The sequence below is a fragment of the Gigantopelta aegis genome, chromosome 6 (assembly GCF_016097555.1).
Source record: "Gigantopelta aegis isolate Gae_Host chromosome 6, Gae_host_genome, whole genome shotgun sequence".
NCBI lineage: Eukaryota > Metazoa > Mollusca > Gastropoda > Neomphalida > Peltospiridae > Gigantopelta > Gigantopelta aegis.
The window spans coordinates 49,527,504-49,544,744 of record NC_054704.1 but is presented as its reverse complement, the minus strand read 5'-3'; the positions used below and the strand labels follow the sequence as shown (position 1 = coordinate 49,544,744).

The 17,241-nt window shown below is 33.9% G+C and overlaps 1 protein-coding gene across 1 annotated transcript in view; it reads left to right on the top strand.

Annotated features, from left to right (window-relative positions):
* The window catches only part of LOC121376288 (CDK5 and ABL1 enzyme substrate 1-like), a 28,009-nt gene extending 11,129 nt beyond the window's left edge, over nt 1-16,880 (top strand). The window contains exons 5-12 of the mRNA XM_041504123.1: nt 935-1,058; nt 2,416-2,521; nt 9,742-9,842; nt 10,561-10,667; nt 11,714-11,747; nt 12,209-12,271; nt 12,739-12,843; nt 13,977-16,880. Of these exons, the coding sequence (XP_041360057.1) occupies nt 935-1,058; nt 2,416-2,521; nt 9,742-9,842; nt 10,561-10,667; nt 11,714-11,747; nt 12,209-12,271; nt 12,739-12,843; nt 13,977-14,117 (781 nt within the window). The 3' untranslated portion in view covers nt 14,118-16,880. The remainder of the gene's footprint in view (nt 1-934; nt 1,059-2,415; nt 2,522-9,741; nt 9,843-10,560; nt 10,668-11,713; nt 11,748-12,208; nt 12,272-12,738; nt 12,844-13,976) is intronic.
* The last annotated feature ends 361 nt before the right edge of the window (nt 16,881-17,241 follow it).

Genomic DNA, 17,241 nt, shown 5'->3' with positions numbered 1-17,241 from the left:
AAGAAGTGTTTTATTTAATGCTGCACTCAACACATTTTAATTAAGGTTATATGGTGTTGGACGTATATGGTTAAGAAACTCAAAGATATTTAGAGAGGAAAGCCACTACCATCATTCCATGAACTACAGTGAAACCTCAAGACCGAACACTCTGAAAACTGGAATTCCCTCAAAATTAAAAAAAAAAAAACCCCAGAACTTAACCTCTCTAAACCGGATCTCTCTTAAAACTGGACATTTATCTTGGTCCCAAGGGTGTCCGGTTTAGAGAGGTTTCACTGTACTATTTTCAATTAATTAACAACAATGCATCTTTTATGTGCACATTCATATGGACCAGATAGTACATACCATAGCCGTTGTTATATCAGCTGGAATGAGAAATAGGCTTGATCCTAGACTGACTGCGAATCAGCCAAATACTTTACTACTGGGCGACATCCCACCCCTCATTTATGGATTGAGACTTGAAATTAACCATATAGCCTAGTTACAACAGATTCATATTAGTGGAAAATCATATTGCATGGAGTCTATTGTTGTTAGCTCTCTGATCATAATTTGCAGTCAGTACTCATTTAGTATTAATTTTAATAATTGTGGCTGTAAAGCAAAAATTAACAAAAACTTTTTTTTTTCTTCTTCAGATTATCTTATTTTAGTGCCACCCTAAAAACTGTTCCAAAAATTTTCTCTTTGTGACACCACCTATCCACTTCTATAGTTCATCTTGTAAAACTTAATATTATTAATCGCATGTTCAACCTTAAGATTATATTTTTCACTTGCATCAATGAGAGGAGAACTTTACGTATGTCATGAAACATTACATTATTACATCACCCATCAACTTCTGTACTTCAGAAATAGTATTAACTGCATGGTGCATTGTACAGATAAATTACCAACAGTAACTGTTTGTGAAATATTTCAGGACAGAGTCCGAGGACTCTCGGATACGTCGACATTCCGGTCACTCCGGCTCGCGGTCCATTTCCTCACAGGAGTGTCTGCTGTCCATCGGTCTCCATGCCCTGGCCAAGGTCGAGGATGGACAGGTTGGTAGTATTATCACGAGCAGGGCTAGCTCTGCCACTCGCCAAATTCGCCAATTGCGAATTTCAGGAACAATTGGCAAATTTTATTTTGATTTGGCAGAAAAATTGCATGTACTAATTGATATTTTGTTGAAAAATAATGGTGAATTTTTTATATTTAAAGATAATTTAGTGAATGGTTTTGCTTAACCAGAGCTAGCCCTGACGAGGAATGTCCATGTTGGTATGGTAGATAATAATCAAGGGCTTTTATTACATACCCACTTAATCTTACTGTAGTAATAAAGACAATTCTGATGGTGCAATGCAGACAGTATTGTATAGAACATTTATATATTGGATACAAAATATTGCATTTCTAGTACATGTTCATCCGAATGACATAATGTCCTTAGCCAGGAATGACATCATGTCACTAGCCAGGAATGACATCATTTCCCTAGCCGAACGACATCATGTCCCTAGCCAGGAATGACGTCATGTCACTAGCCAGGAATGACGTCATGTCCCTAGCCAGGAATGATGTCATGTTCCTAAAAAATGCATTTCGTGGTATACTATTAGAAACACTAGGATGACCAGAAACAGATAATCTAAACAATAAAATTTCTTATTTCAGTTATCAAAAATGGTGAAAAGTATGTTGAAGTGTTTAAAAACTAGGATCTGTCACTTTAACCTTCTGACTACTGCAGGCGAGATACATGTATCTTGCCCAACATCACAAGTCCACATACTGTACACTGTATACAGTGCATTCCCCAATTCATATTTCCCACCGTTTTGCACATGACGCTCACCGAAAATTATTTATTAACAGAAAACTGAAAACTCAGTTTCTTGTGTCTTTAGATTTTTAATTTTCAGTGGAAATGGTTTTCGGCAAGTATTTTCGCTTGACAACAATGGCGGTACATCGCTGTCATTTTCAGGGATTGATAGCTGATTGTGGCAGCTATTTTAATAATGAATGCGATCGTTTTACCAACAACAAAAATCACCAAATATTGGGATATGAATCGTATTTCGTTTTTTTTTAAATATTCTGGCCAGAAATCCACTGTTATTGAGAATAATGGACATTTTGATTTTTTGCCTAATTTTAATCAACATTAACTATATAAAAATTAGAAAAAAAAACAAAAATAATACTTACCGATTCAAATATGAACTTTATTTTATGTATTTATAAAACATTCAAGTGAATATATGTGAGTAAAAATTATAAACTTGTACCCACTCAACATTGTTTTTGTCAAAAATTAATCCAGTAGTCTAAAGGTTAATTGTTTTATATCATATAAAATTTGACTTAAGCTTATTGATATAGAATTTGTTTTTCATTTGTTTTTACTAGGATGTCTCATACAAGGAATTCCTTGTACCGTCCAACTCTAAAGGTATAAAAAGAATGAACTCAGACTCTACTTCATACATCAGTGGAGATATGTCTTTATATTCAGGTAAGTAATCGAGAAACACATTGATGGCATGGGTCAGCTTTAGATAAATAACCATAATAGAAACTCTAATAGCATGGGTCAGGTCTGTACTCTCAAATTAACCAAAACTCTTAGATGTTAGGCCATCTTTTAAAAACTGATTTTGCTGTAACTGGACCACTATTTTAGAAATGGATCGGTTGGTATGTTAGTTTATTTTTGAAAAAGAAAGAAAATATTTTGCCCGACACAGAAGTGAGCTGAGATAAAAAAATTTTTTTATTAGAGATGAAAACACCCTCACAGTAATTCTATTTTTATAAATCTTTCAGAATTGTTTTTTAATTTTCATTTCTTAGCTGTTTTTATGACTTTGTCAAGTTACAGCAAAATGTAATTTAAAAAGCTGGCTATAACTACTAGTACACATATATATCTTCTTCTTTTTTTTAATCTTTGGGGGGAAAAAATATTTTTGGCTTACTAAAAGCATTAGTTAAATTTGTTTAAATATTACATATCAAATTTGTAAATGTTTTTTTTCTGTGTAGTAAAAAATTAAATCACAAAGATGAAAGTTTTTAATTATGGGTAATCAATAACTATGTTATTAATAAAAATTATTTATCAAATTCAAAAACATCTCTAGAGCATATTGATTAATTCATCATTGGATACTGGATGTCAAACACTTGATAATTTTGACTCATAGTCTTTAGAGGAAACCTGCTACATTTTTCCCATAAGCAGCAAGGGATCTTTTACATGTTTTTCCCCACAGACAGGACAGCATGGCCTTTGATATAAGAGTCATATGGCATTGGTAGGGATGGGAAAGAAATTTTAATAATATTCTAACACTTATAATTGTATATGTCACAAATAGTGTAAATGTTCTCATTTTAACATACTCGGGTGTTAGGATTACATTTTTTACATGTATTTCCACAATATAAAAGGGTTCATAACTGTGAAAAATGAAAATATGGTGTACATTCTTTATCAACTGTATTTTATAGATCTACAAACAAAATAGATTACCGGTATATTAAAATTAGTTACAGTAAGGTTACATCTTTTGACTCAAAGCACATTTGGTGTTGGATTATCTTTTCATTCTATCCATTATTATTATTATGGTGTTGGATCTAATATAACAGTTAATTATATCAGCATATTAAAAAAAACGGTTGTCTATAATCAACCCACTTTTTTAAATTAGTGTTGACCATAATGGGATGCTTGTTATTAATACCAAATTTGCAAAATAAGAATACACTTCACAAAAAAACCCTCCAATAATTACAGAAAAATTATTTAAATCCTTCTCTATTGCATAAAAATACATAGTACATAGAAATCTCTGAATCATTATGTTTATATATAATTTGTTTTTGGAGGGTGGTTTGGATTGGCGGGGTTATTCTGTGCTATTTTGCAGTGTTTCTATTTTGCAGATTTGATTGTTATTAATTATGGTGCTATACCTACATGTATGTAGATGTAAAACCATATTAACATGTACAGATATTTCATTTTAACTGCATGGCTTTAATTTGATCTTATTTTTTCTCTTCTCAAAAGTTGCTTTGTTACATTAAGCAGAAAAACAACAACAAAATATGTTAAAAGATAATGTCTGGGCACTCTTTTGCTACATTAAGTTTTAAAAATTGATTCTCCATATAACTCATTTTGTGGTTGAAAGTTAAAGGTTTTTTTTGTTTAACGACACCACTAGAGCATATTTATTTCATTGGTTATTGGGTCTCACAAATTTGGTAATTTTGACATATACAGTAAAGTACACATATAACAAACATGCTTAAAATGAACTACTGCATAGAACGAACTGATCGTAAAGTCCCCTTTTATATCCCTATACTTTAAAACCCAACTTGTACAAAATGTGTACAACGAACTACTGCTATAACGAACTAACTATTCGTTATAAGAGTACTTTACTGTAATCTTAAAGAGGAAACCTGCTACATTTTTTCCATTAGTAGCAAGGGCTATTTTATATTCACCATTCAATAGACATGATAGCACATACCATGGCCTGTGGTGTACCATTCATGGTGCACTGGCTGGAGCAAGAAATAGCCCAGTTGGCCCACCGACAGGGGTCGATCCCAGAATGACCATGCATCAAGCAAGCGCTTTACCACTGGGCTACACCCTGCCCTTCATTTTGTGGTTGAATACATGGCTGGAAAATGCAGTTGTAATACTAGTCCCAGTCCATTATGCTCATTTGTGTTGTCTGTCTGCAGTTGTGCTACATTACTTGCCTCAAGTTAAGTTTCTAATATTATTTTTAAACATCTTCATTTGTCTGTCAAGTAACTCATGGGTTAAACTTTCATATGCCAAATTGTTAAATACGAGATGGAATTCTGTTTGGTAAATATGTTTCACAATAAATTTACCACAAAAAATTATGTCATAATTGGCACATTTAATGAGCCTGATACTTTTATGGTTAAGGCATAATAAATTTGGCTGTATATTTATTTAAAAATAGAATTCTCCAAATTGCTAAAACTATTTTCTGTTCATATTAAATTTAGACAACCATATTGTCAAATTAATTTTGATCTTAGTATTAAGAGGTAAAATATTTTATAGGTTGAATGGATATTGATTCTCCAGAATGTAGTATGGCCCGTGTTTATGCAAGGTTGCATTAAAGACTGAAACAGCATGCAGTTTGAAAGATGTTAAGAATCGATGTCCAGTCAATGAAGGTTTCATCAAATTACCACCCCTGCCCCAACCACTGTAGTTTGATTCTAGGGTGTATACTACCAAATCAAATCCCATAGATGACAATAGTAACATATGTGGCTAAAACTCCTACCTGCAATGTATCAATCGACATAAACGCCATGGATATAAATACTACCACCCCTCACACTTAAAGTGAATCGGAAAAAATTGGGGGTCAAGCTGCTCGTTTCTGAGATAACGGGTAGCGTCTATGACTACCCTAGTTCCGCACAAAATTCGAGTACTTTTTTTTACAAGTACCCCATACATGTTTCAAGCACAAGGCTACTTGACACATTGGTACTAGATGAAATAAAATTGCACATTTTTTTTACCCAGATGAAACTATTATTTTTTACAACCAACACACTCACATTTATAACCAATCACAGGACTTGTGGTGTTCACTTCTCTATCAAAAGTTGGGTGCACCTCCAACTTTGACCCAGCCGGAAGATATTTGGTTTAGTACTACCTAAAAGATGGTTCTTCAAATTGACTTCCTCTTTCAACCACAAACTGAGTTTTTTGTATCAGAAGACCAGTTGCTGCTCTTGTTTATTTCAATTTGCTCTGCTGGATGTAACAAGTGTATGTGTTTGTATCTGCCAGGCCGGGATCTGTTCCGCAGTTTCTCACATGATCCTAGAACCAGCATTTGCTCTTCCCTCCACAGAGGTAACTCTTTCTGAAAAACAAAGAAAATCACAACAGAAAGTTTTCATGTTCTTCAAAGGTCTTTGTGACAATCTGAATCATCTGTGAAAAGCTGTTGGTCTGAGTTCTTAATTTATTGTTCTGTATTTTGCTGCTTAAAGGGACATTCCTGACTGCTGCATTGTAAGATGTTTCTGACTAATAAAATATTTCTACGATTACACTTACATATTAAATGTATTTTCTTGTTTAGAATATCAGTGTCTGTATATTCAATGTGTTTCTGGTCGTCTTAATATTTGTAAGAAGCCCAAACTGGATTTTTTCTTCAAATAATTTCGTACGTACGAAAAAATATATTTTAGGAAATAAAATCAAATTTAACATAGTACAAATATTAGAACAATCAGAAACATGTTTAAAATACAGACGAATATTTTATGCAGAACAATATATTTGATATGTAATATATATATATATACAATCGTTAAAAAGTCTCTGTTAGTCGATAACATCTTAAAAACTGCAGCAAACTCAGGAATGTCCTTTTAATAGAGTGTTAATTTTCTGAAAGAGACTGTCGTGAATTTATAGCCACTGTAACATGGTGTCAGATGGTAAAGCCTTTTTAAATTATTATCCTTACCATGTTGTTACTTTTTCATACTTGGAATGTGAATACCTGTATACATTTGTACTCACTGCATTGCTGGTGACCATAATGTTTGCAGTAGCGTAGTAAGGACCTTTTTGCCTACAATAATTTTGTATATAATGGTTCATGTCTTTTTCTTGCAGCATTTAATGTCAGTGAAGGACTTACACTTTCACTTATATTTCCACTTAGACTTTACTTATACCACAGTTTCTGATTTTTACCAAACCCTTTCATCTATTATTGATGCACTGACAAACTATAACATATACAGCAATTCTGTTAAAATCTATTATCAGCGAATAACTTACACTTCACTTATATTTGGCAAACATTTTGCTTAAATATGGCTAATACTTTACCTGTATATCACATATGCTTCATATTTAAAAGAGACCTCTTTTGCATACTAAATCCTAATTGATCACTTATATGTCACTTACACATGAAAAAAATATGACCAACAGTACACTTTGCCTGTAAGTGAAAAATGTTAGTATTTTCTGACAGGGACAGCCATACAAAATTTGAAATAATTGTGTTAAATTGAATCCTGAATGTGGTTAATGATACAACCAGGGCTTCTAGACTATGGTAGCCCCACTCCCATAGCTAGTGATATTCAATGTTGGGCTGGTAAATAACTACTATCGTCATGCCTGATGACTAGTGAAAAAAAAGTTGTTAAATACTGCATTTCAGTATATTTTGTAAATATGAATATCCTGCCCCCAGCCCCATCCCCCAATTTTAGTGTGTTTAAGCTGTAGCTCTCTCTTTAGGTGATATAATTACAATTAGTAAAATTGTATTAACTTAAAGTAAAGTAAGGTTAGTGAATTGTTAATTGTGGCTAGTCAATTTTAAAAATCACTGATCCCATTGCTAGTGGATTTTATACAAATTCTAAAAACCCTGATATAGTGGTTTATGTTGTAAACCATTTTTATTACCCAGATCTATGATTAGATTAATCCACTATTTGTTATGTAGTTACAAATTCAAGACAGTCTGTTAACATTCAATTGAAAGGTTACAATGGACAATGTACGTTACTTAACATATCATTTTGTTCAAACATGAGTGTTTATACTTTTAGTATGTTTTAACTCATATTAGTCCCTTACCAGTCCCAACTGGAGGGGACTATAGGTTTTGTCTCCATCTGTCTATCTGTTTGTCTGTCCATCTGTCCCACATATAGTTTTCCAGACTTATTTCATGCTGCCTCAAGATAATGAGCTGAAATTTGGTGTGTATATAGCTTTATCATGTAGTTACAGATCAAGTTTGATTTTCCTGAGGATCTACCTTTTGTCTTTTCTTTACCGAATTATGGCTTTTTGACTTAGACAATATGAAAATATTTTGAACCTGGTAGGGGACATGTATTGCTTTAGCAGCACTCTTAGAATGCTTTTTGATACTTATAAGCTGACATTACCATTAAGTGGTAAACGGGCCATAATTAATGTTTTCTTCATTTGTGGATAGGACCATCTCGTGAATAATATTAATGGTTAGCAATTGGCATGTATCATCAGTGGCTCATTTTTAATAATATAAAAAAAATTAGTCTGCTAAATAATAAAATATTATGCTAAAGTTGCATTTTGTTTTAATGATTTAAAAAAAAAAATCTTCATGAATGGCTGCAGAATAAAAATTCCCAATCACTACCTCAATGACCAATTGCTATTCCAAAATGGTATACATTTGTCTGTTGAAACACTGGGTTTTTATTTGTAGATTATTTTTGTTATTGTAAATAAATGAGTAGACCAATGTATATTCAGGGGTGGGAATTTTCCTCAGATCAGCTGTTTTCCTCTCATGGAACATTGCATTTCCTTGCATTTTAATCATCCTTTCCTCCAAAATGTCTCAGATGGCACAGATTTTAACCTAGGATTTCAAGATTTTCCGGGACTCCTCTAGATTTCCTCTTTTTTACAGTTCACCAATTCCCACCCCTGATATTGTCTCTTATGATGGAATACTGTAATGATCTATCTTGTAATCTTAGTTGTGCATATCTATAAAGAACTCAGTCCAGCAACTTCAGGTTTTTTGTCACAAGTGCAAGATTTGTTTTTGTAAAATTATTTATTGTATATGGTCTTCTAAGTATGAGATGTTTATGACAGTTTTTCTTTCTGTGCTATTCCTATTTACACGTATTTATTTACACATGCAATAAAAGGTTTAGTTGTTTTGATTAAATGTAACATGTATGCACAATAGGCGCTTTAATTGGCAAATAAAAATCTTTTAAAAGGGCACAACAAATTACTTTCCTAGTATATAAAATACTCATTTGGTTTTATCAAAGTCTGTAGACATTTAAGTCATATTATAATGATAGTAACAATAATCATCATAGTGTTTTAGATTTTAAAAATATTTTGTGGTAATTTTTCTGTAAAAGTTACATGTGTATATATACATGTAACTGTATTCTTAACTTAGTGAACAGGAATATGATTAGTAAAGTGGCAGGTGGTAGATATTCCCCGCCTATTCCTTGGTATCAAATTTCAAGGAATAATTGCCTCCCTAACTGCATGCTGATATTTTTACAATCTAATTTGTACATATTAATAACTTTATCATATGTGTTTTAAAGCTTGTTTCTGATTGGTTAATATTAGTTGGTTATAGAGTTCTTAAGACAATGTAGTGAAATCACATTGTTCTTAAGCTTGAAAGTCAATCTAATTATGTCATGACATTCATGGTAAATAGTAAGAGCCTTCTATGTTATTTCTATTTTTAATGACATCGCTGATGTATTTGCTACATGTTTTTATTGGTTATCTAATTTTAATGTGTATCCTATACCAGTAACATTTTCACATCATGTTTTGATTGAATAAAGTATAGTTTATAAATTCACAAATAAACATATACTGATGGAAAGAAATAAGGCAACAAATTAAATTCCAAATTTAATTCACTACTAGTGTAGTAATGTCTGTATTTCATACCAAGTTGTAATGCGGGATCGAATGTCTGTAGTGTCGACTTTGCTGCCTATATGTTCCCAGTCAACTTCTGACAATATGAATAGATTTTTGATGCAGTCATTATTTCTTATTGCTATCTGTGTGATCCTTTATTTCTTTCCATCAGTATATTTAAAATGTTGACGTTGTAGGACCAGAAGACGTTGTTGAACTGTATGATCCTAACCTCTTAGATGATCCAGAACTACAGTCGGGTAGCTATCGGACTCTGATGACCTTCTCGTCATATGTGGTGAGTGAAATTCACTCAAATTTTGTTTTGAATAAGTTTGACTTGCGACAGTTGCTTCTCAGCGTTTAATGATGAAACATTCTAGTTTAAAAATTGCAGGATCTAGTGCTGTATGAACTACTTTCAGTTGGTGACATAGAATACAACACATTTATTAAGTTTACAGTTATTATTATTATTATTACTACTACTAAGAATTCCTTCAGAGACACACTGATTTTTTTTTTCTCATTCATTTTTTCTCATTCATTTCACTTTTTTTGATTGGACTAATATTTGTATGTGTAGGGTTTATTTTATGTTTGAAGAAATCCCATCTGATAAACATTTAGTGATGCTATTTTTTTATTCATACGATTTTGTGGATAACTAAGTACCATTCTCAGTGTGACATGTGGTATTTGGTAACTTGAATGGCCATTATCAACTTAGTTCAATACCTGTATGCTAATTGCTCACTTGTTAACTCAAATCCAGTGATGTCAAAAGTAAAAAAAACGGACTTTCAGTTTCATGTTGTTTTAATGTATGTTACCATTTTTCTATTTTTTCTGTGAAATAAATTTTTACCGTGGCTAAATTATTGACTATTGATTTTTCTGTGAAATCTGTGCATAGATATTGAATATTTCGTGTTGATATCTGTTAAGGATTTGGTGGGTAGTGGTGTTGTATGAATATATAATTGTTCTTTACTTAGGTGTCACTTTCTTTTCAGACATCAGTTATCGATTATGTGAAACCTTCTAATCTAAAAAAGGAACTCAATGAAAAATTTAAGGAAAGGTTTCCCAATATACAGTTAACCCTTTCCAAGCTCAGAAGGTATGTCCCCCATCTATTGGTGTGCAGATTGCGACTTCTAGCAGGGCTCGAACTTAAGAATTTGTCTCCCACGGCAATTTTTAAAAGAATTGCCATGGGTGAAACAGTCCACCGATGGCAATTTTGAGCCTGCCTATGGCAATTTTTTTTTTAAAGTGTCATTTGCAGAAAATAAACCTGACTGAAAGGCTATCTTGTTATATGTAGACATCTTTTAAATGTGCAACTGTTAAATATTGGCAGAGAATGTACACCAGGTGTATACATTTCGCCATTGTTGAGGAACTTTACCGACGGCACAAAAGTGCCATCGGTGATGCTCTCTACCTATGGCAATTTATATCTCAACGACGGCAATTGCTGTTAGTGCCGCCGTTACGTTCGAGCCCTGTTCTATTTCAATCAGCCAGTAGAAAGGTGTCAGAAAGCTGTGTTAGAAAAACCGCCTAGCACACGTCCCCTAGATGGTCATACGCCCATTTCATTGGTTAATTGGTCTCGTCATTTAGGAGGTTGCTACCTGTGCATTACGTTATTCCACAATCAATGGTAGTACTTGACGTCATGTAATATGTAATGGTGCATGCATTTCTTTTAGTGACGTAACATATATCAGCTGAGACAAGGAGTGACGTCATAGTACAAAAATAAAATGCAGTGAATTTTATAATAATTATATTAAAATTATAAGAATCATTGAACTAGAAAATAGTTCTGGCACTCAGCCTTTTGTAGATGTTTTTCCTGACACTTGTATCAAGAAAATCAATCCTTGGAGCTGGCTAAAGCTCACTCCCAAGTATTGATTTTCTTGAGACTCGTGTCAGAAAAAACATCTACAAAAGGTTGAGTGCCAGAAGCTATTATTCTTGATCCTATAAAATAATATATTAATATCATAAAAAACATTATTAATATAAACTGTATGTAGTTCATGCCTACAGGCTAAAAGTGATTTTGGTGGATTATATAAAACATTCCATTTGAAATGAAAAAACTCCCAAGCAATTATGTATCAAATTATTAATCTTTTTTGTCATTTTCAGTCTTAAGAAGGAACTTTGGCAAATTGCAACAAAGGTAAATATATTCATAATAGGAATTACTCAGTGAATATGAAAAGAATCAAATTTATGATACAATGTTCATAACTGTCTTTCTTTTCAGTAGTACAAAAGTATGTGTATATACATTTATGTGTTAATTTGTGACTGTTTATCCGTTGATAAATTCACAAATATATGGCAATTCCTAAATTATAAACAAAACTAATTTCATTTGGGGTTTTTTATTGTTATTATTATCCATTTTTCTGTAATGACATCCCACTTTTACACAGATATCCCAGTTTGCATATTGAAGTAATTTGTGGATGAACAACATCTTTTTTCTTTCTTTTTTGACTGTCATCATCAAATGAGAATCAAGTAACTTTGTATATAACAAAAAAATTGTTTTGAAATTATTGCTAACAGTAGAGCACACCATACAGTATGAAATTAAGATAAAATAGTTTTCATGTTGTGTTAATTTTGTTTTAGTGTCGATCAGGTATCTGGACTGTTGCTCAGGCATACGTTTTCTTTGAGAAACTCATCATTAAGGTAAGGTTATTGAATAACCCTCACAACATAACTTAGTGGCAGATTTGGGATTTTTATGGGTTGGAGGGGGGGGTGGGGGGAGTTCCAACATTTTTAAAAAGAGCAATTTGAGTTTGTCAAAGGCAACTGATCCAAGCTCTGTAGAGGGGTTTGGAGGCATGCTTCCCAGAAAATTTTGAAAAAAAAATGCTCAGAATGTGTTTTTTTTTCAGGGTAATTTAGTGTTGTATATTGTGGATGATGAATTTAAAAAGGGCAGTACAAATGTGTACGGAGTGGGGAAGTCATGGGACTGCAGCTTGTAAATTCAAGATTTTATTTATAGTAATATTCATTAGAAAAAAATATTTTGTGCTTTGCTGTGGACACGTTGGTTAGACTGAATATTTTATTTTTCATGTCAGTTGTTACTGGTATTGATATAGTTATATCATATGTTGTTAACTGTATATTATGTTCTGTTTTAGCAACAAATAAACAAACAAAATCGAAAGTTGTGTGCAGGAGCCTGCCTTATTTTGTCTGCCAAACTCAATGACGTGAAGGGTACAGAACTCTCCAAATTAATTGAGGTACTTTTATTATTATTAAATTATTAAGATTTTACTTAATGTATTCAACAAATTGAATCTTTGATGTTTTTCTTTTGTCTTCATAAATGATTATGCCTGATCTGTCTGATTATTTTTTCAAGCTACTAAGCAGATGTGTAGTTTATAAAATTAGAAATATATATATTAAAAGCAATATATATTCTGTACAGTGAAATCCATGAAAACTGGACCCTCAGTAAACTAGAAAGAAAGAAAGAAATGTTTTATTTAACGACGCACTCAACACATTTTATTTACGGTTATATGGCGTCAGACATATGGTTAAGGACCACACAGATTTGGAGAGGAAACCCGCTGTCGCCACTACATGGGCTACTCTTTCTGATTAGCAGCAAGGGATCTTTTATTTGCACTTCCCACAGGCAAGATAGTACAAACCATGGCCTTTGTTGAACCAGTTATGGATCACTGGTCGGTGCAAGTGGTTTACACTTACCCATTGAGTCTTGCGGAGCACTCACTCAGGGTTTGGAGTCGGTATCTGGATTAAAAATCCCATGCCTCGACTGGGATCAGAACCCAGTACCTACCAGCCTGTAGACCGATGGCCTAACCACGACGCCACCGAGGCCGGTCAGTAAACTAGAATTTAAAAAAAAAAGTTTTTCTTTTTTAAAAATGATTACAGAACAGAACCTCTTTAAACCGGCAATCCCTGTCGGTGGGCCCATTGGGCTATTTCTCGCTCCAGCCAGTGCACCACGAGTGGTACATCAAAGGCCGTGGTATGTGCTATCCTGTTTTATCAATGGTGCATATAAAAGATCCCTTGCTGCTAATCAAAAAGAGTAGCCCATGAAGTGGCGACAGCGGGTTGCCTCCCTCAATATCTTTGTGGTCCTTAACCATATGTCTGACGCCATATAACTGTAAATAAAATGTGTTGAATGTGTCGTTAAATAAACCATTTCCATCCTTTTTTAAACCCAGACTTTTTAAGGGTCCCATTAATGTTCGGTTTAGAGGGGTTTCACTGTCACAAATCTTGAGTACTACAATAAACATAGTTTTAAATTTATATTAAGTAAAAAATACTACTACTAATAATAATTATATATATAATTAAAAAGGTATTATATTGTATTTTTCAGCAAATTGAAGATACATTTCGTCTGCACAGAAAAGAACTGTTATCATTCGAGTTTGCTTGTCTGGTGACTTTAGAATTCTCTTTGCACATCCCCGACACTGAGGTTTATCCACATTACCAGCGCCTCGTGTATCGTTCCTGACCAGACGTGTATCCCCATTACCAACATCTTGTGTCCTGTTCACGACTAAAGACATCATCCCAATGAGTATCTCTCATATAGTTCATCACCTAGAAGGATGTCCCCACTGCCAGCTTCTTGTGTCCTGTTCACGACTAAAGACATCATCCCAATGAGTATCTCTCATATAGTTCATCACCTAGAAGGATGTCCCCATTGCCTGTTCACGACTAAAGACATCATCCCAATGAGTATCTCTCGTATAGTTCATCACCTAGAAGGATGTCCCCAATGCCAGCTTCTTGTGTATTGTTCACGACTAAAGACATCATCCCAATGAGTATCTCTCGTATAGTTCATCACCTAGAAGGATGTCCCCATTGCCAGCTTCTTGTGTCCTGTTCACGACTAAAGACATCATCCCAATGAGTATCTCTCGTATAGTTCATCACCTAGAAGGATGTCCCCATTACCAGCATCTTGTTCTCGACTACAGACTATATCCCTGTTATCAGTATCTTGTGGATAGATACTGACTAACAAGTAAATCCCCATTAGCACCAGCTTATCTATCAATTGTGTTCTGAAGGTATAATATAATTACCACAGCCTTTTGGTCCTAACTTGGAACAATTTCTCCATTACCAGCATCTTGTGTTATTTGTAACTTGAAAGTATATCCCTATCTGACCTGAAAATATATTAGCAGTACTCTTTTTATTGTCTCGGATCCAGAAGTATATATCCCCATTTGCATCATCTAGTATATTTACTCTGGCCTAGAAGTATGGCCGCAATATGGCTCTTGAATTGTTTACTGCTCGGGCCAATGGAAACTGTGGTTGATATATATTCTATGTTAAGACCATCACTCTGTGTTTGGTGGATCAAGTTCAGTTTTATCTCATGCACATGTTATTAGGATCATCACCATTTTGCCTGGTGGATCACTATCGATTTTATCATTATGTGCAGACCAAACACACACGTTCCGTTTGACAGTGAATATATCGTACATTTTACAATAACAAAGCACCAGAATCTGCCTTTCCTGCAACGATGCATAAAAAGATAATTTTTCTTGAATCATCTCATCAGATGCTGGAATATAAAATGTCAGTAATCCATTGCTAAATTATGGCTGGGGAACATGAAGAATTCTGTAATCCAGATCATTTCATTGAAGATTTCTTTTTACAAATAGTGTCTGTTATGTTGTTGGGAGCAAGGTGTCATTCACATGGATCTCAGCAGAGATGTAATCACTGTTAACATTTGTATTACATGGTAAAGATGGAATGCCAGGCAGCAGTCATGTACAGAAGAACATACATGTTTTATCAGGTTATGGCAGCTACTAATTGCAAGTTTTAAATGAACATACAGAAAATGTGACTGATATGGTTTTGTCTTTCTTTAATGATTGAAACAATAATACTGTTTTATTAAGTCCAAAACATAAAACATGTATTTGAAATCACTTGGGTTGCTGATAATGGCAAGAACAAGCTTGTTGGGACCATAATACTGTTTTGTTAAGACCAAAACGTACATGTATTTAAAATCACTTTGATTGCTGATAATGGTAAGATCAAGCTTGTGGGGACTAGACACTAGTTTGGATATTTAAGACAGGATCACTGTTCTAGTGAAGACTTGGTTCACATGGGAGAGAAAGGATTCACTGAGAAAAGACTGTACACGATGATGAACTCATACAGATAGTGGAGAGACAAGCTGTGACTTGAATGACAAAAAAACCCTAACAAGAGTACTGGTGAAGTACATGATATGCCTGTCAAAAGTAGGAGGTGGTGACCTAGTTATGGTATGCATCAAACCGCCATTCCTAAGTTAGATGATCGTATATGAATTGATAACTAAGGATGATGTGAACCGGACAAGGATTTCCTTTACTGTGCAGTAATTAGTGAAAAGTAGGATGTGGTGACCTAGTTATGGTATGCAATATACTGCCATCCCAAACTGTACTTTAATGCACAGTTTGATGATCCTATATGAATTGATAAGGAAGATATGTTCCAGAAACGTGCATATAAATAGGTGGTGATGCTAGCAGTGACACGGTGTAAGAACAAAGGGCATGTATCGAAAAATTTGCTTTGATACAGGGAATGTATTCCTCACAGTTACACAAAAGCAAGAACATCGGCTTAAACACATTCCGATTCTCTGATTCAACACTACCTTGCCTGCTGATGTGACTAGAACAAATGTTCACCCATTTGCGAATGCAGTTTCGATACTGTCCACTAGCAGGGTGGAAAGTAAAGATGAATTGGGTAGGACAGTTGTTGGAGATGTTAAGGACCATTATCCTGCATCCATTGATCTATGTGATATTCTTAACATGTTTTTAAAAAAATGCATTAATCCAGGTTGTATCTTTTACAAAATCATTCATTTTATTCTTGGATTTGTAGCTGTTTAGTCTACTACCAAGGCCATGTATTTTCATCCTAACCAGCCCCAAAGATAAATGCCTGCTCCCATTTTCAAAGTAAAATCTATATGTATTACTTTTCCGACATTGGCAGCAATGATGACATCAACTTTTACATTAAAATGCAAGTGAAAAGAATTTTTAAAAAACAATTTGTTGTTGAGATGAACATGTTATGGATGCAACTGTCGAAGAATCCGAATATATACCAGTCGTGGTGCACTAGCTGGAACGAGAAATAGCCCAATGGGACCACTGATGGGGATCGATCCCAGACCAACCACGCATTAAGTGAGCGCTTTACCACTGGGCTATGTCCTACCCCTTTGTATAAAAGATCTCTTGCTACTAATGAAAAAATGTAGCAGGTTTCCTCTAATACTATGTCAAAATTACCAAATGTTTGACATCCAATAGCCGATGACTAATTAATCTATGTCCTCTAGTCGTGTTGTTAAACAAAACAAACTTTCATTAACTTAGGCAACATTTGTGTTGCACTTTATCCAACAATAGAAGCGGTGACCCCGTGATATATGTAATAAAAACACAACGTAACTTGAACAGAATGACAGATATTATGATTCCAATCTGACTATTGTTTTATAGACTGCAGCAGTATTAGTAAATATGGCGTGAACTGTTCGGAGAGCTGTAGTGTGCTCCAGTGGTGTCATTAAA